At 41.2% G+C, this 25,889-nt stretch overlaps 2 protein-coding genes across 7 annotated transcripts in view; one reads left to right on the forward strand and one right to left on the reverse strand.

Annotated features, from left to right (window-relative positions):
- On the reverse strand, nt 1-24,044 carry MFSD8 (major facilitator superfamily domain containing 8). 6 transcript variants are annotated; one of them, XM_066385032.1, is made up of 12 exons: nt 23,912-24,044; nt 20,383-20,474; nt 18,947-18,990; nt 16,773-17,013; nt 15,473-15,586; nt 12,539-12,683; nt 11,760-11,815; nt 9,926-10,034; nt 7,298-7,432; nt 4,338-4,441; nt 3,220-3,467; nt 1-1,368 (listed from the first exon to the last, which is right to left on the reverse strand). In XM_066385032.1, exons 1-12 carry the CDS (start codon nt 23,974-23,976, stop codon nt 1,153-1,155), a joined length of 1,569 nt encoding a protein of 522 aa, XP_066241129.1. In that variant the 5' UTR covers nt 23,977-24,044; the 3' UTR covers nt 1-1,152. The 6 variants fall into 6 exon arrangements, with proteins under 6 accessions (XP_066241129.1, XP_066241151.1, XP_066241140.1 ...); XM_066385054.1 differs by lacking the exon at nt 23,912-24,044 and adding an exon at nt 23,695-23,846; XM_066385043.1 differs by lacking the exon at nt 15,473-15,586.
- The window catches only part of ABHD18 (abhydrolase domain containing 18), a 38,296-nt gene continuing 36,381 nt past the window's right edge, over nt 23,975-25,889 (forward strand). The window contains exons 1-2 of the mRNA XM_066385094.1: nt 23,975-24,412; nt 25,793-25,856. Of these exons, the coding sequence (XP_066241191.1) occupies nt 23,975-24,412; nt 25,793-25,856 (502 nt within the window). The remainder of the gene's footprint in view (nt 24,413-25,792; nt 25,857-25,889) is intronic.

Consider the following 25,889-nt stretch of genomic DNA (forward strand, 5'->3'; position numbering starts at 1 on the left):
TAAAGTACAGATTATAGTGTTTACTCTCATATTTGAAAATATGTATAACTTAAGAGGAGAAAACATTTTGAAAGTATTTAGAAACATCTTTACATTTTTTGGTAATATGGATTAACCGTATACATAATTTCAGTACAAATTCCTTTTATCAGTATTCAACTTATGTAGAGGTAGAAATGTATACAGACACCATATACTCAAGTAAACTCAGTGAATTGCTAAATGACAGCCATTTTGCCTCAAATATTTATTAGCCTGACTGGATTGGGGCTGTCAGGGCCCATCCAAAGGTACAATTCTGCAAGTCTGAACAGCTGTGCGGACAGGGACTAAAACACGATCTACCTAGCCACTACTCAGCAATGGGAAAATGAAACAAAGTGACAATTTTTATCCAGAATTTAAGAGAGTTGAAAATGCCAATAATTATAATAAACACTTTGCTGTTCAGTATATATATACAAGAACACATACCTGGCTTAAGTTTCTAAAGTGAGTTACTTATTAGCATTTAAAAAATAAAGCCTTACTAAAGGTAGTGAAATCCATCTTCTTAATAATCCTCTTTACAGTTCAAATATGCTTTATTCATACTCATCTATGAACTCAGGAGTTATTTCAGTGAGGTAAGACAGAGGTGTATTAAAAATAACTTAAGGTAAGGGAAATGATGTTGATTTCATAAGGAACCTTGATAGTAATAGAAAATATGTTTTTAAATAAAAAGTAGATATCTTTGAATTAAATTTCTCTAGGTAAACAATTTCTATAATTTCATTCTGTTACAGGGAATTCTTACAGAACTCTACTATGGTTTCACTGAATAAATATTCTTATTTTAAATGACACTTCTGAATTCAGAATACAATTTTACATTTATAGACAATTGTTCATTCACTCACGAGTTCATGCAACTCCCAAAGAGGTGTTGAATGAAGACTCTTTTTTTGAGATAAAGAAGTTAGGATCCAGAATGTTTGTATATTATCTTACTATTCACAATTACTCAAATAATTCCCTGCATTATTCACATGTGTTCCTGCTGTTCAAAGTAACAGTACCCGAAGCCCGACTTCGGAAACAGACTCACAGCGGTTGTCTAGCAGAACCTTAATAAAGGAAGTCCCACGCAGCAAGCATTCTTCATCAATGTTAGCTAGGTTCCTCTTGAATCCCTCCATGCCTTACAGAAAATGCAACGAGTCTTCTGTAAGCCACTCCTACGAGCATGATGGTGAGCACCACTATTCCACACACAAGGCTGAATGCCCACCTTGGGCCCCAGGAAGTGTACACTTGACTAATGAACACAGGTCCGAGAATCCGGGCTGCACTTCCAGAAGCTGTTAACCAGCCCATGTACACACCCTGTGAGGTGGGGGGAGGAGCAGATTTGATAGGAAGGTTCAGTCACTTTAAAAACAAGAATGATGTTATACTATCACCAAACTATGGGGACACAGCAATAACTTTCTCCGTATATTTTGTGTGTGAATTAAATATAAAATGCCTTTCTATAAATACAGTAAACAATGAACAAAACACGTATTTGATAGGTTAGGAAAAATAAAAGTAGTGGAGAGAAACCTAAAATCTGCTGAAGCCCTGAGAACAACAGAATTTATTAATTTACCTTTAAGGCCAGAGTTTATTTTGTACTTCCTGTCTTGCAAACACTGTTACGTGCTTTACATGCAGTTTCCAGCATTCACAAATGCCCGTGACTCAGGTGTCTCCCTCTAACCAATGTGGAAGCTGGGACTCAGGAAACTCAAGGAACTCTAACAAGAGGTCTGAGGCCGTGTTTGCTGGACTCCCCTCCACATGTCACCCCCAATCCTGTGCCCAGACTGCACTCCCACAGTCTGCCCCGGGATGTGCAGGCCGGCACGACTTCCCACATCCCCAAACCGAAAACAGCCCAGCTGCCCTCAGTGCCGGACTGAGTAAACTAATTACAGTCTGCTGCATTTTAATTAATGGAATGCTCAGCGGTTGCTTAAAAGAATAGTAATTATTGCTGATCTATTTCTTCATTTTGCTTCTATATATTTTTTAATTTCTATATAACGAATATGGAAATTCTTTTGTGTGTGTGTGTGGCAGAGACAGAGAGAGACAGAGAGAGGGACAGATAGGGACAGACAGACAGAAAGGGAGAGAGATGAGAAACATCAATTCTTCGTTGTGGCTCCTTAGTTGTTCATTGATAGATTTTTCATATGTGCCTTGACCAGGGGGCTACAAGCAGAGTGAGTGACCCCTTGCTCAAGCCAGCAACCTTGGGCTCAAAATGGTGAGCTTTGCTCAAACCGGATGAGCCCACGCTCAAGCTGGCAACCTCGGGGTCTTGAACCTGGGTCCTCCGCATCCCAGTCCGACACTATCCACTGCGCCACCGCCTGGTCAGGCTGGAAATTCTTATAATAAAAACGAATTTGCCTGTCCAGGTGGTGGTGCAGTGGATAGAGCGTCAGACTGGGATGCAGAGGACCCAGGTTCAAGACCCCGAGGTCGCCAGCTTGAGTGCGGGCTCATCCGGTTTGAGCAAAAGCCCACCAGCTTGAACCCAAGGTCGCTGGCTCCAGCAAGGGGTTACTTGGTCTGCTGAAGGCCCACGGTCAAGGCACATATGAGAAAGCAATCAATGAACAACTAAGGTGTTGCAACGCACAATGAAAAACTAATGATTGATGCTTCTCATCTCTCTGTTCTGTCTGTCTGTCCCTGTCTATCCCTCTCTCTGACTCACTCTCTGTCTCTGTAAAAAATAAATAAATAAAATTAAAAAAAAAAAGAATTTAAAAATATACACAGCTGCTGTATACTTTTAAGACTACTGTTTTCAGCTTTTAGAAACCGTCCCTAAGGCCAAATGAAATGAAGCCTAGACTCAAAGCTGCCGATCAGTTTTGGTTTCCCAGCTGTTGCCTGATTTAAGAAAGTTTCAGAACTTGATGCTTCAGATATTTTTCCTATGAAAATGATTTTGAGCTCATAATCTCTGAGTTCAAGAGATCTTTGCATTCATAGAGTACTTTTTGTTCAATTTCAGCATACAAGTCCTATAAGTACTTCTAAAACGTTGTGTTTCTTTATTTTAATTCAAAATGCTAAATACGGTAAGTCCCCCAAATCAGCTTGTGCGAAAATAGGAAACAGCAACATAGAATGTGAGTGCTGACAGCATACAATTACAATGCCAGGGTAATGGCTCACCTGAGGGCTTGGTCCCAGAATTTTTGAATACAATGTGTAGGACATAACATTGCAGGATGAATAGCCTATTCCGATGAGCACAGCTGCTGTGAGGAACTGTGCCAGATGGATCATGGGGGTGTCGAGGCACCAGGCCTGTGCCATTGGGCACCCAGTCGGTCCTTCGCTGTGATCTTCTTTTGGAGACCTCCAAAGAGTAATAATAATTTCCCCAAATGTGGTATTAGGGATTGAGTTATTATGTAAGTCTGTAAAACAAAATTAGTACAGTGCATTACCTGTTAATTTTAGATGAATAACAGAGGTCAATAGTATAGAATTATAATATACAATGCCTCCCCTTTAAACTTAACTTCTAAATAAATATAATAAAATAAATAAATATAATTGCAGTTCATTAAAAATACTGTCATATCAATGGAACACAAATTGTGTAAAAATATTTACCATAATTGCATCATTTTTTATTTTGCTAAAATGAAGGCAAGAAAGTATTATGTGAAAGAAGTATTTATAATAAGAAATTATGTTTTGGCCCTGGCCGGTTGGCTCAGTGGTAGAGCATCGGCCTGGTGTGCAGAAGTCCCGGGTTCGATTCCCGGCCAGGGCACACAGGAGAGGCGCCCATTTGCTTCTCCACCCCTCCCCCTCTCCTTCCTCTCTCTCTTCCCCTCCCGCAGCCGAGGCTCCATTGGAGCAAAGATGGCCCGGGCGCTGGGGATGACTCCTTGGCCTCTGCCCCAGGCGCTAAAGTGGCTCTGGTCGCAACAGAGCGTCGCCCCGGAGGGGCAGAGCATCGCCCCCTGGTGGGCAGAGCATCGCCCCCTTGTGGGTGTGCCGGGTGGATCCTGGTCGGGCGCATGCGGGAGTCTGTCTGACTGTCTCTCCCCGTTTCCAGCTTCAGAAAAATACCAAAAAAAAACCAAACAAAAACTAATGATTGATGCTTCTCATCTCTCTCCATTCCTGTCTGCCTATCCCTCTCTCTGACTCACTGTCTGTCTCTGTAAAAAATAAATAAATTAAAAAAAATTATGTTTCTACTTATTACTTATCCAAATCATCTCGCCTCCAGATATGTGCAATACAAGAAAAAAAAGACTTGTGAATGGCCATACCTTCCCACTGTACTTTGGGAAATTGATTTCCCCAAGGTAACAAGATAAAGAAGCCAGCCCACACAATGGTGAGTCCTCCCAGCAGAATAGCACGCTCACCAAACCTGTTAAAGAACAGAAACTGTAATTTAAAAATGAAACATTATAATAGTTTTATTACTTTTATCATTTAAAAAAACTATAAATAAAATAGTATTTTGATACTTTTAGTGATGTACCAGTCAATATGAATGCTCAATGTAATTTCCCACTAAAAGGAACAAGGACTCCTCTAAAAACTGGCTTATTTCATGTCTGGATAGAAAATGTTTAAGATGAACCTGGACATCCTGTCAAATGAGAGTACAAAAGCTATCTGACACGAGGTCATGACTCAAGGAGCCAAGTGGAAGAAGCTGGTCCAAAACATGAACACCAAAAAGAATAGTAATGACAATAAACAGAAACACATAAAAATGTTGTGATCTGTGAATTCAAACTATATTAAAATAAAATACTCTTGGTCACTTTTAGAGGGTATTAGGGAACCAACTCTTTATTTTTAAAGTCAATTATAAAATAAAAGGAAAGACCCACCCTGTATGTCAGTCAGGATAATCAAATAATTGTTGACAGGAAATTTCTCTTTATGGGAAATACTCCAAATAAATAAAAGGAATGATAGAATTAAAATATCAGCATTTTGCAATGACTTATTAGTGAGTTTTAGATCTAGGGAATGTCAATGACCACCAACATGATAAAAAGATAAAATACTACATTTCTCCTGATGTAAGCATATAATATCACGTATAAAGTATTCTTGCCAAAATAAACTGAACTCAAATCACATCAAACTTCTAGATTCAGTACGAATTTTTGAGAACTACATAAAGACAGAAAAATTAAAAAGAAAAACAGATTCAATCAGTGAGATCTAAAATGTGGGCAACTATGGGGTAAACATCCTGGTTTCTTCGATTTGTAAGGGAAAGAGAGTGAGGTGGAAAAGAAACAGATTAAAAGGGACTTTTGACTCTTAAGAGCCTCAGTCTAGTAAGATGTGGAATAAAATAAATTAAAACAGTAGAGAAAATATGAATATTTAACTATATTTAGAAATCATCGTTTTAGCCGTGGTAATGTCAGCATTAGCTGTCAGAGACACATACTGCAATACTTATGGAAGACATGAATTGCTGTCTGGGATCGATTTCAAAAGAACCCAGGCATAGGGGACAGGGAATGTGGAGACACTGATGAATCAAGATTATCCAAGTGTTACCATTGTTGAAGCTGGGTAATGGGTATCAGAGATCCAGTACACGATGTTCTCTACACCTTTGTCAGAAATTCTCCATAACAGAAAGTGAAATATACAAACAAGACCACAGCTTTCTTAAACCCAAACGTTCTCCGTGAAGCTCAGAATACCTCCAAGCTTTCACATCTTCCCTACCTGATGTACTGTATCTCTCTCATTCTGTTCGGGCCAAATGGGCCTTCCTGCCTGTTCCTTACACAGCAAAGCTCCATCTCCTGTGGGAGAGTTCCAGGCCATCCCAGGCTGCTCTCGGACCTCACTGAAGTCTCTACGTGGTTGGAACTTCTCAGGCACGCCTTCCTCCAGCACGCTACCAAAACCACACTTGCCTCTCTCCCAACCCTGCCTGCCGCTCCAGTCTCTTCCTGTCCTGCTCTTCTTCAGGGTACTTACACTGCCAGACTTCGCCCTGGAAGGAATGCAACTGGATACTGGGAGAGAATGCCTATTCGCAGGACCACTCGACTTCCCTGAACAAAACGTGATCCATTTACTATTCTCTAACGTTGTCTATGAATCTCTGCCTGTATCCATGTCTTGATTGTAAAAAACACTTCATGGTGTCCCCCATACCACCCAACCCTACATACTGACTCAATTTGTTAATTAATTTGAGAAACTTTATTAGAATTCTAAAGTATTAAAGTATTTTTGAAATAATTAAATTGTTAGAACTGTCTAAATTCATCAACAGATGTTCCATACCAGACTATATGAATGAGCTTTGTTTTACATACGCATTTCCCCCAGTGTGTTCTTTCCAGTTGTACTTACACTGCGTGCTTCTTTAAAAGTGCTCTGTGGTCAGAGTTACAAGTAACTTTCAGAAATGCTACATGCTGATTATAGTGATATGATATGTATATACTGAAGATTTAGAAGTTTAGTAATTTTAACCAGAATTTTCCACATTTAACAACTGCATTATTTTTGTTGTATAACATGTATTACTATTAGCAGAACAATATTTTAAGAAATACAGTTTTAGAAATACTTTAAGCAAAATACACAAATGCTATATTAGAAGGCAGATATTCATTCACTTTGTAAATATCTTGCTTTACTAAATAATATGCCACATGAGCCCTGGCCGGTTGGCTCAGTGGTATAGCGTTGGCCCAGCGTGCAGAAGTCCCAGGTTCAATTCCTGGCCAGGGCACACAGAAGAAGTGCCCATCTGTTTCTCCACCCTTCTCCCTCTCCTTCCTCTCTATCTCTCTCTTTCTCTCCCGCAGCCAAGGCTCCAATGAAGCAAAGTTGGCCCGGGGAACTGAAGATGGCTCCACGGCCTCTGCTCCAGGCGCTAGAATGGCTCCGGTCGCAATGGAGCAAAGCCCCAGATGGGCAGAGCATCACCCTCTGGAAGGCATGCCAGGTGGATCCTAGTCGGGCGCATGTAGGAGTCTGTCTCTCTGCTGCCCTGCTTCTCACTTAAAAAAAATACCAAAAATAAAAATAAAAAAAAGAATATACCATATGATATACCATGCTCACTTAAACTTTCAATTTGTTCTCAAATGTTTGAGGACTAAAACTAATATATAAAGAGAGAACAGCTTTTAAGTATTTTACTAATACATTAATTTACATTGTTAACTATTTCATGTTTGACTTTTAAAATATAGACTTAGAACAAAACCAAAGACATATAACTTACTTTTTGGAAAGTAATTTAATCCCCATGAAAATAATAACAGCCTCAACTCCAAGAGCAGCAAGTATTATCCCATCATACAGGACAGCCTGTTCTGGAGTCCAGGCGTACATGTCCATCGTTAATGGAGTAAGGATGCTGAGAAGAACAGTAAAGAAATTATTCTTATTTAAATCATAGTCATTGTTTCTTAAGGTTGATAGCAGCTTTAATGCTATTGACATATTAAGAATTTGTATCCCTTTTAACAATAACACCAGATCTACATAAACAAAAATTTTAACACATTTTTACCACATTTTAATGTTAAATGCACAAGCTATTATGTTTGGGTGTTCATGTTTTTCTTTTTAAACATTTAATTATAAAGTAATATATCCACATTACAAAAAGTTTGAAAAACAATAAAATAAAACCAACCAAAACTCCTACTATTCTAATATAACTAAATCATGTTTACACTTTGGTTTAAATTGGTCTCTTTTTGATGAAATAATGTCACCGCTAGATTATTTGAATCTTCTGGGATTTTTCTCTTCCTTGGTCTCTATCGCCCCTATCTTTGAATGTATATATTTTCACCACACTTCTGATAAATTTCACTCTTCCTTTATATGACTGTCTCCTTCCTTGCCAATCTTTTTCTACTTTCAGTCTAGTTTTGTTAATTAGCTACAGAATGGAATTGAAATATATTTATACTATTCACTGTTTAAAAAAATTTACCATTTTTTAATTTTAAAATTATATGATGATTGAATGTCAACAAAGCCTAAACCAGGCAGAGATTTTTTTTTTTCTTTTCATTTTTCTGAAGCTGGAAACAGGGAGAGACAGTCTGACAGATTCCCGCATGCGCCCGACCGGGATCCACCCGGCACGCCCACCAGGGGCGATGCTCTGCCCACCAGGGGGCGATGCTCTGCCCCTCCTGGGCGTCGCCATGTTGCGACCAGAGCCACTCTAGCGCCTGAGGCAGAGGCCACAGAGCCATCCCCAGCGCCCGGGCCATTTTTGCTCCAGTGGAGCCTTTGCTGCGGGAGGGGAAGAGAGAGACAGAGAGGAAAGCGCGGCGGAGGGGTGGAGAAGCAAATGGGCGCTTCTCCTGTGTGCCCTGGCCGGAATCGAACCCGGGTCCTCCGCACGCTAGGCCAACGCTCTACCGCTGAGCCAACCGGCCAGGGCCCAGGCAGAGATTTTTGTGATACACCAGTTTTCTTTACGATCAGGGCTTAAATAGAGTTTAAATTGCCAGACTGAAACCTTTATACATATGTAAGAAGTTGTGTGGCTTAGTCTGACCAAGCAGTGGCGCAGTGGATAGAGCATTGACCTGGATGCAGAGGACCCACGTTCGAGACCCCAAGGTTGCCAGCTTGAGCGCGGGCTCATCTGGTTTGAGCAAAGCTCACCAGCTTGGACCCACGGTCACTGGCTTAAGCAAGGAGTTATACTCGGTCTGCTGAAGGCTCATGGTTAAGGCACGTATGAGAAAGCAATCAATGAACAACTGAGGTGTTGCAACAAAAAACTGATGATTGATGCTTCTCATCTCTCTCCATTCCTGTCTGTCTGTCCCTATCTATCCCTCCCTCTGACTCTCTCTCTCTGTAAAAAATACAAAAAAATAAAAAAAAAAAAGTTGTGTGACTTAAAGTTTAATCATAAAAAATTAAAACTTTATAACTGTATTTATTTATTTACTTATTTATTTTGAGAGAGAAAAAGAGAGGGACAGACAGACTGGAAGACAAAGAGATGAGAAGCATCAATTCTTCATTGTGGCATCTTAGTTGTTCATTGATTGCTTTCTCATCTGTGCCTTGATCAGGGGGCTACAGAAGAAAGAGTGACCCTTTGCTCAAGCCAGCAACCTTGGGCTTCAAACCAGCGACCTTTGGGCTCAAGCCAGCGACCATGGGGTCATGTCTATGATCCCACACTCAAGCCTGTGATCCCGCACTCAAGCTGGTAAGCCCGTGCTCAAGCTGGCGACCTTGGGGTTTCGAACTTGGGTCCTCAGCATCCTAGTCCACCACTCTATCCACTGTGCCACCACCTGGTCAGGTTATAATTTTATCTAACTTAAAACTCAGAAGGATGCCTGACCCAGCGTTGGACTGGGATTCAGAGGACCCAGGTTCGAGACCCTGAGGTCCCCAGATTGAGCGCGGGCTCATCTGGTTTGAGCAAAAAGCCCACCAGCTTGAACCCAAGGTTGCTGGCTCCAGCAAGGGCTCCGAGTACAGTCTGCTGAAGGCGGTCAAGGCACATATGAGAACGCAATTAATGAACAACTAAGGTGTTTCAACACGCAATGAAAAACTAATGATTGATGCTTCTCATCTCTCTCCATTCCTGTCTGTCTGTTCCTGTCTATCCCTCTCTCTCTGAAAAAAAAAAAAAAAACTCAGGAGAAAAACTAGTGAGAGAGATCCATTAAAAGATAAGTTAGTAAGATTAAAGACAGAATTAACTACATTTGAATTTAAAACCATAAAACACTTTTTACATCATGACAAGAAAAATATGTCTTACATAAACTTTTTGAGAACATCTATATGACTGATCAATAGTGCATGAATACAAGTTGTTTATTATCTGATTTAGATAAAGCAGAATAAAACTTACGTTTCAAAAAGGGCAAAGATAAATAGAACCACAAAAAACAGAACATTGGTAGTCACAACAGCAACGTGATCAATATTTCCCTGGGGAAGCTGAACTTCCTCTGTACTTGCTGCAGTGAAAAATGAGAACAATTACATTACACACACGTGTTATTTTTGTTACCACACAAAGTAAAATTACATGTAGCAAATTCTATGACTAAACATTTAAAATCATCCTTAGGCTTCAAAACAGTTTAAAAGTAACAGATTTTATATAACAGAAATAACTTTTAAGTAAAATAACTTTTCTTCCCAGGAAATACACCTCAATTCTGTTATCTACAGGAGATACTCTATTTGTTGTCTCTATCTCCGAAAGAGAAATGTATTTTACAGAATTCTATAAAATGATCTCATACTAAATACATTTGCTTTATTTTATTTATTGATTTTAGAGAGACAGGAATGGAGAGCTAGGAAGAGAGAGAGACACTGATTCTTTGTTCCACTTATACTAATTCATTGGTTTGTTCTTGTATGTGCCCTGGTTGGGGATTGAACCTGCAACCAACTGAATACATATTTTATTTTGAATTTCAATGGTATGCAAAATTAGTATTAGTAAATATCCTTGTTAGTACCACAATTTTGTTTTAAAAATTTCCATTGATTTGAGCGAGAGACAGAAATAGAGAGAAAGAAAGAGGAGAAAGTAGGGGGGGAGGAAAAGAGAAAAGCATCAACGCATTGTTCCACTTAGTTCTATTTAGTTGTGCACTCAATGGTTGCTTCTCATATGTGCCCTGTCCCGGGATCAAACCCATGACCTTGGTGTGTGGGGACAACGTGCCATCCACTGAGCCACCTGGCTAAGGCCTACCATAATGTGTGAAAGTACTAATGTTATTTATATTTTTGCAAAGAAACATATTTTGCAGAGAATCACCAAGTTAGTAACAGGAGGGCAAAGTGAGGGTACTGACTTAACTTGAACTGTGTAGTTAAGCTTCACACCTAATACAAACTATTCCTGATATAATGGAGAAGGGTCAAGTCATACAGATGTACTCAGATGCCTCCACGGTGCTATTTTATAATTTACCCACTTCGAGTAAACCAGGGAGGTAACACAAGGCTGTGTTCATTTCTGCTGTCTTTAAGTGTATGTGGAACGGCAGGGGCGGGGGCGGGGGCAGGGGCAGGGGCAGCTGCAGGGGAAGGGACAGGGGCGGGGCAGGGACGGGCTGGGGCAGCGGCAGCGGCAGGGGCGGGGGCAGCGGCAATTGTGAATGCCTAACAACTGATATCAGTATGCCTTTAAAAAAAAAAAAAATTTAGGTAACTTTCAACTTTGAAGATCTTCCCTCAGTCACCCCTTGTATTGTCCTAAGAAGCAAAATCCAAGTAATACCAAACAGAATCATTAGAACAGTGTGATAATGGTATAGTAATTTTTTTTTTTTTTTTTGTATTTTTCTGAAGCTAGAAACCGGGAGAGACAGTCAGACTCCCGCATGCGCCCGACCGGGATCCACCCGGCACGCCCACCAGGGGGCGATGCTCTGCCCATCCCAGGCTGTCGGGACCAGAGCCACTCTAGCGCCTGGGGCAGAGGCCAAGGAGCCATCCCCAGTGCCCGGGCCATCTTTGCTCCAATGGAGCCTCAGCTGCGGGAGGGGAAGAGAGAGAGAGAGAGAGGGAGGAGAGGGGGAGGGGTGGAGAAGCAAATGGGCGCTTCTCCTGTGTGCCCTGGCCGGCAATCGAACCCGGGACTTTTACACGCCAGGCCGACGCTCTACCATTGAGCCAACCGACCAGGGCCATAGTAATTTAGTCAAACAGATCAACAGTACCTTCTTCAAAATTAATATTTTTACACTGTCGTCCTAAGTCATCCACGTGATGTTCTCTTAAAAAGAAAAACATAAAAAGTATATCCATAAAAGGCTTAGTATAATAGACAAATGGCTTAAACTTATTCTAGTCTTCTGTTTTTTTTCACATTCTGGTACAGTTTCTTCTACTGGCTTCTGATTAATGAAATTATTAGCAATGAGCTATAACAAATAAAATTTTAAAGATTCAAGCCATGAGTCTTATTAAACTCTATAAAACAAACAAAAGGAAAAAACCCCAAATTCATCTAAAAGCATATATTGCCTAACTACCTTAATCAGTATTTCAAGTTTTACAGTGATTTTAAACATTAGTTTAAATGGTTTTGAATTCATGGTTAAAGCACTTCAAAGAAATGTCAATCAACCAAGTTTTTGTACTTTTATATCATTTCTTCTAATAGATAAAAGATAAGAGACAGTCAAAGTAACTTTTGCATTTAAGGTTGATACTAATCATTAATCTACTTATAATGTTGCTTTCATGCCATTTCCCTACTTAGAAACCTAGAGTTAGTAAATCAAGACCAGACTGACTCTTCAAAGAATTTATCTAATCTCATGTATCAGATTGTATATTATTTTAGTTACAAGCACCTTCATTACTAGTCAAAAAATATGAACACAGCTATAGACATCAAATACCAAATAAAGAGTTCATAGGAATAATTATCCTCCAACAATGAGAATGTTATTTCACAATATACAAAGTAGTTTTATCATTTCTATCTAATTACCTTAATATTGTAAGGATCAGAATAATATTTAAAACTCCCAGGAAGGCGCCAAGTAAAACTGGTGCTGTATACATGTTTATCTGAAGCTGTATAGTGTCCCATGTCACGCCCTTTTCTCCAATGAGTGCAAAGCAGGTCTGAAAAACTTATTAAAATAAAATGGACACAAATGAATTATATGGGAGAGACAGACTAAAAACTTATGAGACATTTACCATAAAATTGGAGGTAACATTATGGAAACATTCATTTACATCATGCATCCCAACAAAGGGAAAAAAAGCGGTTCTGAGTAAGGGGACAAAAAATTGACTCCGACATAAAGCACAGACATGCATACAATACATAAACAATATCCTGTACATCAGTGGTATTAAAATTTTATGGGATGGAGTGATGAGGAAAAAAATGTCTACAAAGCTCCTTTTGGGACAATAATGAAAAAAAGGTTGAGAAACACTGATGTACATGAATTCATCAAGGATTATATCTAAAGTAATTTGTAAGTAATTTCATGTTTAAAAAACATTGCCATAAGAAATACAAATTATACAATTTCTTCCATAAGTCAATTTTAACATTTAATCAATTTCATTATAAGACATTATCACATTTTAAGTAAATATTTAAAAATATTATTATGTATATAAGTTATTTGAAATATAGATAGTTAATATTTTAAACCTAGTTTTGCAGCAAAGATCAGACTGGAAGAATACTTACTGGTTCACTCTCCTGACTTAGAGTCTGTATCTGGCTCCTTCAAAAATTTACATGTAATGTTACCTCGAGAATTAAGTAAGACACTGCCCCTAAGGCACTTAAACAGCATCTAGTGCATATTCAGTAATTCAGTGCTTGTTAATGTGGTTACCATTGGGAAAGTCATCTAACCCAGTGGTCCCCAACCCCCGGGCCATGGACCGGTTCCGTGGGCCATTTGGTACTGCTCCTCAGAGAGAGAATAAATAACTTACATTATTTCCGTTTTATTTACATTTAAGTCTGAACAATGTTTTATTTTTTAAAAATGACCAGATTCCCTCTGTTACATCCGTCTAAGACTCACTCTTGACCAGGGGTCCCCAAACTACGGCCGCATGTGGCCCCCTGAGGCCATTTATCCAGCCCCCGCCGCACTTCTGGAAGGGGCACCTCTTTCATTGGTGGTCAGTGAGAGGAGCATAGTTCCCATTGAAATACTGGTCAGTTTGTTGATTTAAATTTACTTTTTCTTTATTTTAAATATTGTATTTGTTCCTGTTTTGTTTTTTTACTTTAAAATAAGGTATGTGCAGTGTTCATAGGGATTTGGTCATAGTTTTTTTTTTTATAGTCCGGCCCTTCAATGGTCTGAGGGACAGTGAACTGGCCCCCTATGTAAAAAGTTTGGGGACCCCTGCCCTGCTCTTGACGCTTGTCTCGGTCACGTGATACATTTATCCATCCCACCTTAAAGGCCGGTCTGTGAAAATATTTTCTGACATTAAACCGGTCCGTGGCCCAAAAAAGGTTGGGGACCACTGATCTAACCTGTTCAGGCCTACATTTGGTCATCTATAATACAAAATGTTTAAATGAGATCATATTCAACACACTTTTTAGGCGGTCTAAATATTTACTGAGCACCCAACTGTACACCAGGTACTACAACAGATACTGAGGGTAGAGTAGGAAATTAAAAAGACCCAGACTATGTGCTGATGTATTTTATATTATGGCCATAGATCCACTTATTCTCCATTTTACTTCAGATACTAAAATGAAATATCTATATTAGATGTTGGAGAATGATGACTTAAAATTCTAATCTGTCGAACCTTCTCCTGGTTAAACAGAAAGGTGCTGTGGCACCTGGGATGAAGGTGGCGTGCTGATGAAGTCAACTGAGTTGGACTCCCACTGATGACATTCATAGCTTCAATTTTCAATGCATGAACCAATTATATGGTTCCAAAGTTACTCTCGGAATAAAACTTACCGATTTCTCAATTAAGCAAAAACTTAACTGGCCCTGGTAAAGTGTTAAATTTTGTTTCTATTTTGTTCAGCTCAGCTAAAGGATGGGAGCTTTGGAAAAGGAGAGAACACTAAGTCTTTTTACACTTTTTTTTTTCTTAAGTTGGAAATGGGGAGGCAGTCAGACAGACTCCCGCATGTGCCCGACCGGGATCCACCTGGCATGACCTCCAGGGGGCGTCGCTCTGCCACAATCAGAGCCATTCTAGCACCTGAGGCAGAGGCCACAGAGCCATCCTCAGCGCCCGGGCAAACTCTGCTCCAACGGAGCCTCGGCTGCGGGAGGGGAAAAGAGAGACAGAGAGGAAGGAGAGGGGGAGGGGTGGAGAAGCAGATAGGCGCCTCTCCTGTGTGCCCTGGTCGGGAATCGAACCCGGGACTCCCACACTCCAGGGCGACGCTCTACCACTGAGCCAACCGGCCAGGGCCAACACTAAGTCTTTGTAAAATTCTTTCATTGTCTTCAACCTTAGAAAACTCTTAAAGACATGGGCAAAGGGAAAAAGGATAAAAAAATCTCCTGAAACTTTCTTTGAATCCTTCCATCAAAAAAAATATAGAAAAGCAAACTCTTGCCTATAGATATAGGTCAAGTGGAATGACTGTTTCACAGAACATATATTTTGGATTCAGACAGAGCTGAGGTATGACCCTGAGCTTTTCCGTTTATTACCTGGCTGACCTGGGATAATTTACTTAGATTCTCTATGCTTTGGAGCCCTAATCTGTAAAAAGGGACGAACAGCACTTCACTTAAAGGACAGGAGTTAACTTAGATATGGAAGAGCCTAGCCTCACTGCTGGACCCGAAGAGGCTAGTTTCCCGCCCTTCCCCTCCAGCTACAAGGCTTTATACTTGGATTTCACTTAACACTGAACCAAAAACTCAAGTAATGACAAGTGAAAAACACCTACCTGGGCCCAGAATAAAACCTAATGCTTGACATGCACTTGTGTTTGCCATGGAATTTGTTCTCTCCTGAAGGGAAGTCGCACCTGCAATGTATGATCTAATAACTGCTACATTTCCTAAGAGGAGACACAATAAAATATCCTTCAGTTTATAAAATTCACCTTAATTTGGCTTTAAATGGAGGAAATATTAATCTATAGTATTGTCACTGCTTCCTCTTTATGATCAAGCACAGAATGTTTATTGAGCAAATGCATTAATAGGAAATATACTTTTAGTAGTAGGAAAACACAGTTTAACATTTGCATGAATGAAAAACTGGCATAGGAATGTTGAACTACTCTTCATTATTAAATACTGAGAAAACGCTGAGTGAATGGCATACTACTGATTGCTACCACTATTTTTAAAAGAAATACATCACAAACTGCATGCTTAGACCTGTAATATAAGAAACTGAAAAAAAAAAAAGAAATTCCTCTAACAACTTAACTCAAAAAAACTTATTGAGCACTTATTATGCGCAGGAGACTTTGCTAGGGACCAAGGAATATTTTTAAAAAGTCAAATTGTCTCGGCCCTGGCCGGTTGGCTCAGTGGTAGAGTGTCAGCCTGGCACGCAGAAGTCTCGGGTTTGATTCCCGGCCAGGGCACACAGGAGAAGCAACCATCTGCTTCTCCACACCTCCCCCTCTCCTTCCTCTCTGTCTCTCTCTTCCCCTCCTGCAGCCGAGGCTCCATTGGAGCAAAGTTGGCCTGGGCGTTGAAGATGCCTCCATGGCCTCTGCCTCAGGCACTAGAATGGCTCTGGTCGCAACAGAGCAATGCCCCAGATGGGAAGAGCATCGCCCCCTGATGGGCATGCCAGGTGGATCCCAGTCGGGCGCATGAGGGAGTCTGTCTGACTGCCTCCCCGTTTCCAACTTCAGAAAAATACAAAAAAAAAAAAAAAAAAAAAAGTCAAATTGTCTCTAACTACAAAAATTTTACTGTTACTGACGGGTAATACAAGATAAAAACAGTGCAAAACAGCATATAAGCAAGGGGCAGCATAGTCTAAGACAGTTCGTGTTAGATACGAAACTAAATCTTGAAGGGTGAAGAATGACGGGAATAGATCATAGGTAACGTGAACATCATGAATGGTGGCAAGATGATACAAAGATACCCATTTGCAGTAACAGATCTCTATGTTGAACTGTGGGGTGTGAGATTGAGAAGGGGTAACGCCAGGTGAGCCTGGACCATAAATGTCAGGATGAACGTGAGTCTGCCACAATTGAATATACGCATGCACATTACCTGCTCCAAATCCCACCAATCCACGAGCAACCAACATGTAGTATTTATTGTGAGAAGCAGGGACGTGCACATATGCATAGAGGCAGTTGGCTGTCACTGAAATGAAGATGGAGACAGTGAGAGGTTCTTTTCTTGGTCTATAATTAGACCACCAACCAAATATAGGTGAAGCTACCATTTGGCCAAGACTAAACGCAGCAATAACCCAGCCCAAAAAACTGGTATCAGCTGTCTGATCAATCTGCAGAAAAAAAGGAGAATGCTTTAAGGATTATTATCCAAGAAAAGTCAAGTTTAAAACATAAATACCATTTTTTGACTATGTAACATTTCCTAATTTAAAAAAATAAAGAATTCTCTAGGGAGGGGGGAATGGGAGAGGGATAGGGGGTGGGGAGGGGCACAAAGAAAACAAGATAGAAGGTGACAGAGGACAATCTGACTTTGGGTGGTGGGTATGCAACATAATTGAACGACAAGATAACCTGGACTTGTTATCTTTGAATATATGTATCCTGATTTATTGATGTCACCCCATTAAAAAAATAAAACTATATAAAAAAAAAAAAAAAAAAAAATACCAAAAAAAAAAAAAAAAAAAAAAAAAAAAAAAAAAAAAAAAAGAATTCTCTAACATAAGTTTTGTAGCACATTACAATTAAATATGCTAACAATTCACTATACACAAAGAAAAATGCTGGGGAAGATTTATCTTTTGGAATGACTATGCAAATGTTTGAGTCATAAAAGTCTTGTTAAAAAGATAATCAGATTAACATTATAAAAAAATATGCCACTCTTTAACTCTTTCTTATAAAGTAAATACAACTATTTATTTCATTGATTTTAGAGAGAGGAAGGAAGAGAGGGAGAGAAGGAACATCAATCTGTTCCTGTTCGTGCCCTTACTGGGAATCAAACCAACAACCTCTGGGCTTCAGCATGATGCTCTCACTAACTGAGCTATCCAGCCAGGGCAAATATTTCCAATAACTTTTGGTATGGAAACAATTTTTAGTGTCATGGGTAGTTAGTTCATGTGATGCAATTTTAAATTAATTTTCAAAACAGATATGCAGCCCTGGCCGGTTGGCTCAGTGGTGGAGCGTCGGCCTGGCATGCGGAAGTCCCGGGTTCAATTCCCAGCCAGGGCACACGGGAGAGGCGCCCATCTGCTTCTCCACTCCTCCCCCTCTCCTTCTTCTCTGTCTCTCTCTTCCTCTCCCGCAGCCAAGGCTCCATTGAAACAAAAGATGGCCCGGGCGCTGGGGATGGCTCCTTGGCCTCTGCCCCAGGCGCTAGAGTGGCTCTGGTCCCAACAGAGCGACGCCCGGGATGGGCAGAGCATCGCCCCCTGGTGGGCGTGCCGGGTGGATCCCGGTCGGGCACATGCGGGAGTCTGTCTGACTGCCTCCCCGTTTCCAGCTTCAGAAAAATACAAAATAATAATAATAATAATAAAATTAAAAACCAGATATGCAAATGTGGCAGTAAATCTAGTTATTTATTTTTTTAATTAGGGATGGGGCATTGATAGGAAGCCCAAGCCGCTAATAAGCAGGGGACCGTGCATGTGCCCTTGCCTGGGATGGACCTATTTTCCTGGCACAGCACTGTTACCTGAGGAATATTCTGGTTTGCACAGTAAAGCCTATGATCACCTTACTTACAAGCCTCTAGTGAGGAATCGTTACTGTGAGTTGCTCTAGTAAAGATTGAGTCATAGAATATCAAAGAGGCTCTAGAAAACTCTTAACTACACACAAGTTAATACATACTACTAAAGTGCCCTGGCTGGATAGCTCAGAGCATCATCCCGAAGCACAGAGGTTGCTGGGTCGATCCTCGGTCAGGGCACATACAGGAACAGATTAATGTTCCTATCTCTCCCTCTCCCTTCCTCTCTAAAATCAATAAAATAAACACTTAAGAAAATACTACTAAAGCTACTTAAGAGAAGAATAGGCCCAGCCTAGTGATTCAGTTGGTTCGAGTACCCTCTTGACAAGCCAGGTTATGAGTTCAGTGCGGGTCAGGGTACATCCAGGAATCAACCAAGGAATGCACAAATAAATGGAAGAATGTTTCTCTCTCCCTCCCTTCCTCTTTCTGCAAAAAACCCAAAACAATATATATATATATTAAAAGAAGAATAGATTTTGAAGTGTACAAACCTTTTGGAGATATGGCCATATTGACATTATCACAATAGAAAATCCTGTAAAGAGACAAACTCTGTTATTTATAGTTATAATACTTTCATCATTATTTATAGATAAAATTATTTGAACTATAGCATGGATTTTAAAATATAATTCTGAATTTACAAATTTATGCCCAAAAATGTCAACTTTATCAAATAATATGATTTTATGCGTGAAAAGAACATATAATTATAGTCCCTAGCTATAATTAATATACTAAAAGCTGAATACCTATTTTACCTTACTCATAAACTTTTAAGAGAAATGGAAGTCACTGAAAGTTTTGTTAAGTTTTTATGGCAGAAATGATTGGAGGAAAGGCCACTTTATTATAGAGGAAGTGTTAGACTTCTAATCAGTGTTGTTTGGGAAAGCTGATCAACTGAAAGAGCAGGAAGAAATAAAATGATTATCCAAGGGAGGCAGTGGTTATAAAGAACCAGGATGATCATTCTTACAAGAAATCCATTATTTCTTTTAGGCTTTATTAATTGAGAACTGTAATAATAAAGTCCAGTACTATCTGTCAATTTTAAATGCTAGGCACATCCAATCAAAATTCTGGAAAGGTTATTTTTTTAAAAAAAGCTTTATTAAGATATAACTCATATACCATACACTTTACAAATTTGAAGTATACAATTCAGTGGTTTTAAGTATAATCACAAATATATGAAACCACCTCCAAAGTCAATTTTGGAATACTTTAGTGACCTCAAAACGAAACCCTGGACCCTTTAGCCATATCTCTGCCATCCTCCAGAATAGTCCAGTTCATAGAAACTGAAAGTAGAATGGTGGTCCCCAGGGTTTGGGAGGGGGAAATGAGTTGTTGTTTAATGGGGAAAAAGTTTCAGTTCTGCAAGATGAAAAAAACCCGATATTGATTACACAACCATGTAGATACACTTAACACCTCTGATTTTAGAAATGGTAAGACGGTAGGTAAATTTTAAATTATATGGTTTTTACTACAATAAAAATAATTTTTAGCCTAACCAGGTGGTGGCACAGTGGATAGAGTGTTGAACTGGGATGCGGAGGACCCAGGTTCGAGACCCCGAGGAGGCCAACTTGAGCACGGGCTCATCTGGTTTAAGCAGAGCTCACCAGCTTGAGCTCAAGGTCGCTGGTTCAAGCAAGGGGTCACTCCATCTGCTGTACCCCCCACATTCAAGGCACATATGAGAAATCAATCAATGAATAACTAAGGAGCCGCAAGGAAAAACTGATGTTTCTCATCTCTCTCTCTTCCTGTCTGTCCCTATTTGTCCCTCTCTCCGACTCTCTGTCTCTGCCTAAAAACATAATAATAAATAAATTAAATATAAAAATAATTTTTAAAAATTAAATATTAAAATAGATTTTATATAAATTTTTTAAATTAGGTAATTTCTAATACTTACCTACACTGCTGAGAAACATAGTAAGATACAGAATTCTAATAGACCTCCATCGGCTCTTGTAATGTTCCTCAGTTTCTATAATGTCCCATTCTCTAGGTGTAAAGAAGAAAGAAGTAGTATAAAGTTATCTCATTATATGCAAATCTTTCTTTGGAAAACTTTTATTTTCTCTCTCCTAACGTCATGAAAGTGATACAATAAAGCTTTAATTTACTAATATTGCTTACTGCTATACTAATTTATCTATGAAAAAGCATTATTTCTTTGAATTCTGTGGGCTGTATTTATGAATCATTATACAAATTAATTATTCAAAAGTGTTGAGCCTGACTGGTGGTGACACAATGGCCAGAGCATTGACTTGGGACTCAAAGGTCCCAGGTTCAAAACCTTGAGGTCGCCTGACCAGGCGGTGGCGCAGTGAATAGAGCGTCGGACTGGGATGCGAAAGACCCAAGTTCGAGACCCCGAGGTTGCCAGCTTGAGCGCGGGCTCATCTGGTTTGAGCAAAGGTCACCAGTTTGGACCTAAGGTCGCTGGCTCGAGCAAGGGGTCACTCGGTCTGCTGAAGGCCCACGGTCAAGGCACATATGAGAAAGCAATCAAGGAACAACTAAGGTGTCGCAATGAAAAACTGATGATTGACGCTTCTCATCTCTCTCTATTCCCGTCTGTCTGTCCCTGTCTATCCCTCTCTCTGACTCTCTATTTCTGAAAAAAAAAAAAGAAAGAAAGAAAACCCTGAGGTCATCAGCTTGAGTGCATGCTCGCAGGCTTGAGTGTGAGATCACCGACATGACCCCATGGTCCCCGCCCGGCTTGAGCACAAAGGTTGCTGGCATGAGCTCCCAGTCAAGACATGTATGAGAAGCAATCAGTGAACAACTAAACTGAAGCAATTATGAGTTGATGCTTCTCATCTCTCTCCCTTCCTGTCTGTCCCTCTCTCTCTTGCTAAAAAATAAATAAATAAAAAGTGTTGAAATTTGTTAAACTGACAAAATGAATTAAAAGTTTATCAAAATAAATCAAACTAGGTACAATTAAATCTCCCACAGGTGGGATATACAACTACATACTAAGTAATGAAAGATAATTACTGTCATCATTAAGACATGTTCTACTTGATGACAGCAAATTAAGTTTGCAGCAGATAGTTATTCTGGCTCAGTAATTTCAGCAAAATTAATGAGGAAGTGACACCAGGAAAGTTTGATGTGACCTCAGATATTCCTAGCCCTATACTTCCTGGAATACTTCCCTTTGCACTAACCCAGGTTCTATTAGTGGACCAAAGCGAGACCAAGGCCCCTCAAGACTAAGTAGATCTTTCATACACGCCTGTGACCTGGACTAAGGGACAAGCATGTATATTAGCCAGACATCCTCTCTCTGTCAGGTGGAATACATGAGTGTGTGTACTCATTACATTTTCACATATGCATAAAGAGTTAACAAATTTACCTCAAGAATTCTGTTTTCAAATAATTAAGTCAAGCAAAACAGACGAAATACCTTCTTACATTCCAAGATTATTTCCTAAAATAGACTTTAGACTCAAATTAGTCTTCAAAAAAGAAACTTTTTTCAAATGTGATGTGACTTGGAATGGTAGAGAAGGAAGAGCGATAACATTTATTAGATCTACGATGTGCCAGGTATATTAAATCAGTTCCTGATACATATACATATGAAGTTCTTAACACCATATATGCCATTACATAAAAGAGATCTTTGGGCCTTAGTCAAATTTCCATGTCCCAACTACACACAATTCTACTGAGCTCATGTATGGCTTTCAAACCAGCACCGAAGTAGAAGTCTTAAAGCTGAGAGAAGTTGCTGACACAAACAAAAACGGGCTGTCAACAGGTAACAAAAATATGACGAGGGATAGTCATCCAGGAACAGAATAGGCAAAAAATAAAATAAAAAGCAGCTTCGAGCCTGACCAGGCAGTGGCGCAGTGGATGGAGCGTCGGGCTGGGATGCAGAGGACCCAGGTTCAAGACCCTGAGGTTACCAGCTTGAGCGTGGGTTCACCTGGTTTGAGCAAAGGCTCACCAGCTTTGACCCAAGTTCGCTGGCTTGAGCAAGGGGTTACTTGGTCTGCTGAAGGCCCACGGTCAGGGCACATGTGAGAAAGCAATCAATGAACAACTAAGGTGTCACGACGAAAGACTGATGATTGATGCTTCTCATCTCTCTCCATTCCTGTCTGTCTGCCCCTGTCTGTCCCTCTCTCTGACTCTCTCTCTGTCCCTGTAAAAAAAAAAACCAAAAAAAAAAAACCAGCTTCGATAAGCCAAGAACATCACTGTGATCTCAAGACAAAATTGCATTACAGGTGTTATTTAATAAATCAGAGACCAGAGAAATACATTTTCTAAGAGTTTCAATCAGAATAGTTAAAATAAGGTTTGTTGCTTAAGAAGGACAAATGTGCAAAAATTAATAAAGACAGCTGGAATTTAACTGTGTCTTAATTTTCTTGATATACTTATTATGTTTCAAAACAATGTTACTTAACTCTGTTTTCCTAAAGGCAAAAGGACATGCTTAATTGCACAGTAAGAGACAAACTAGGCCCTGGCCGGTTGGCTCAGTGGTAGAGGGTCGGCCTGGCGTGCAGGAGTCCCAGGTTCGATTCCCGGCCAAGGCACACAGGAGAAGTGCCCATCTGCTTCTCCATCCCTCCCCTCTCCTTCCTCTCAATCTCTCTCTTCTCCTCCTGCAGCCAGGGCTCCATTGGAGCAAAGTTGGCCCGGGTGCTGAGGATGGCTCCATGGCCTCTGCCTCAGGTACTAGAATGGCTCTGGCCGCAACAGAGCGATGCCCCAGATGGGCAGAGAGCATCGCCCCCTGGTGGGCGTGCCAGCTGGGTCCCGGTGGGGCGCACGCGGCAGTCTGCCTGACTGCCTTCCCGTTTCCAACTTCAGAAATATACAAAAATTAATAATAATAAAAAATAAATAAATAAAATAAAAAAAGAAACGAACTAAATATTGAATAGCTGCTGTCCATAAAGTAGGAGCGAAATAACCAGAATTATAAAGGCCAAAATACCCTCTCTTGAACGCTAAAAAAAAAAGAAAGAAAAAAAGAAAACTAGTCTTTATTTATATATTTAGCGTAGAACAAGGTGAACCAATCTCAGCAAGGCTTACTTTCTCACAAAGAATCAGGCAATTAGGTCAACACTAACAGCGATATATTCAAGTAATAAAACCATCCTTTCGGAACCTTTTTGTGAAATGGGTGAAGGGCTCAGTTCTGTAAAAGACCAAACGCAGAGTGGGGTGGCGGCTGCACCTGCGCAGGGAACGTCCCAGAGGCGGTCTGAGTTTCCTCGACACCTTCCCTGGGACCAGTGTACGGACCGACTCCGCCCTTTCTCTGTGCTGGGGGACCAACTTCCGGCCTCGCGCTAGCCGGCGCCTCTTCTCGGCCCCGCATGGCTAACGCGGCTAGAGAGGCCAGTATCCATAGCGCAGGGAGGTTACGGTGCCTTTCCCCTACATCCGCTCACCTGCTTCCGGGAGTGCTTTCGCCTAAGAACGGTTCTCGTTCTGACTGGACCCCCAGGTCCGCCATGGTTACAGAGCCCGCGAGGAGGTATGAGGCGAACTCTCGCGACACCTTCTGCTTCCTCACCTCCCGCACCACCCGAGCTGTCAAAACAATCCAGCAAGTGCGCGCGCGTCCTGGGGCCAAAAGTGGGCGGAGCGGCACCGGTCGGAGAGGGCTCGGGGCGGGGCGTGAGGGCTCGGGGCGGAGCCCTGCGTCCTCGGCCTCCTCCTTGGGTCCGCGCCTCCGGGGCTCGCGGGCGGTGCGGAGGGGCGCTGGGGCGGCTCGGGGGCGTGTCCCAACGGCCACCCCGCCCCAGGTTCCTGTGTTTCGCGGCGCTCCAGCTCGAAACCCCGCGCTCCTGCGTTCCGGGAGAGGCTGCTGTCGCTGCGGTTGGAGCTCGGACGGGAGGCGGGTTCCAGGAGACTCGGCCGGCTGGACAGCAGGCACCCGCCGGCGGCCCGTGAGTAAGTCGCGGGTCCCGGGCGCGCTCCCCGGGCTTGCGACGCGCGGCTGACGTGCCAGGAGTCAGGGACTAGGGCGGCCGGCGCGGCTGGAGCCGCGGGGCGTAGCCGGGAGGCGGGCTGCAGCGCGGTCCTGTCCCCCGCGGCCCTTTCCCCGCGGGCGGTGCAGTGGCTGCTGCTCCTTTCTCGCCGGGCTGACTGCACGGGCAGCTCGCGGCAGTGCCTGGTGAGGGCCTGGATGGGGCCCTGGAGATGGGGTCCCGCGCCCGCTCTTCCCTGCCCGATCCGCACCCCACGGCCGGCGGCGCGGGTCTTCTGCGGAGCCTTCTGTTCTAACCTCCGTGTCAGAAGAGCCACAGCTGCTGCTTAGCAATGACCACCTCCTTCCAACACTAGGAGGATGACAGTTTTGCAAGATATGTTCTGAGTGTCGTCCCCCCCCACCACCACCACCCACCGAGTAGTAGACCGTGATGTTGTTTATTTCCTGGCGCTTACATGTTAACCTCTTATCTCTGCAAGTAGGCTTGTAAGCTAACTGGTAGCTGTAGTCGTACGTGTCATAAATACTGTTTTATTAGTACTCTTATAATTACATTCTCTTGTGATTCCATTTGATTACAACTAATGACACATTCCCATTTTATATAGAGCTAAGATCCAGAGAAGTTAATAACTTACTCAGAATCACTCGGTGTGGTGCTGGCAGCACTGGATCCAAGTTCAGTTCTTCTGACCGATATTAATGAGCAACTTACCCCATGCCAGGCCCTGCGCTAGTTATAGGCTGCGTGTTATATACCATCAATTCTGATACTTTGTCATGTCGGTGACCTTTAGTGTGTCCTTTCAGACACGTTCTATTGATGAACAGCGAAACTTGAAATGTTTTCTATTAGTTCAGGATTATCTTCTGAATCCAAAACTAGCATTTTGTACTTGGATTCTGTCTTGCAAATTTGTTTGATAACAGCTCACCGAAATATGTAAGATTCCAATGATTGGTTCCAAGAAGGTACATAGGTAAAAAATATATTATTATCATTATTATTATTATTATTATTATTATTTTGCTATAATGTTGCTTTACTGTATCATCAGCATTTTTAATCCCTGGAGTGCAGTACAGTCCTGTGTGTATGTGTATTTTACAAAGGGATTTTTAACCAATATTGCACCAAAATAAAGGATTGGTAGTTGAATGACTGCTTATAAACAGTCATTCATTTCACCCCTATAACAGTCCTCTGAGGTGGTATTGTCTCAAGGAAATAGAAAGCATGGAGATTAATTTGCCTGGTATCACACAGCTAGTAGTAACAGAGCTAGAATCTAAGAAATACAGACTCCTGACTATAGCCTGTGCTTTTCACCACCAGCCTGCCTGTGAAAAAAATGTGAAGAAGAATCTTTTCCAGTATCTCTTAAAATATATCAGAACAGGTAATCAGTTTTTATTTAAATGAAACAACTTGC

Source organism: Saccopteryx leptura, chromosome 1 (assembly GCF_036850995.1).
Source record: "Saccopteryx leptura isolate mSacLep1 chromosome 1, mSacLep1_pri_phased_curated, whole genome shotgun sequence".
In the NCBI taxonomy this organism is placed as follows: domain Eukaryota; kingdom Metazoa; phylum Chordata; class Mammalia; order Chiroptera; family Emballonuridae; genus Saccopteryx; species Saccopteryx leptura.

Excerpts from the sequence above, each read along its gene's own strand:
- MFSD8 (XM_066385032.1), bottom strand. The coding sequence starts at position 23,976 with ATGGCGGACCTGGGGGTCCAGTCAGAACGAGAACCGTTCTTAGGCGAA. Across the intron at positions 10,035-11,759 it reads AAATATTAATTTTGAAGAAG|CAAGTACAGAGGAAGTTCAG; the intron begins GTACTGTTGATC and ends TTTTCACTGCAG. Across the intron at positions 3,468-4,337 it reads TCCCAAAGTACAGTGGGAAG|ACTTACATAATAACTCAATC; the intron begins GTATGGCCATTC and ends TTTGTTTTACAG.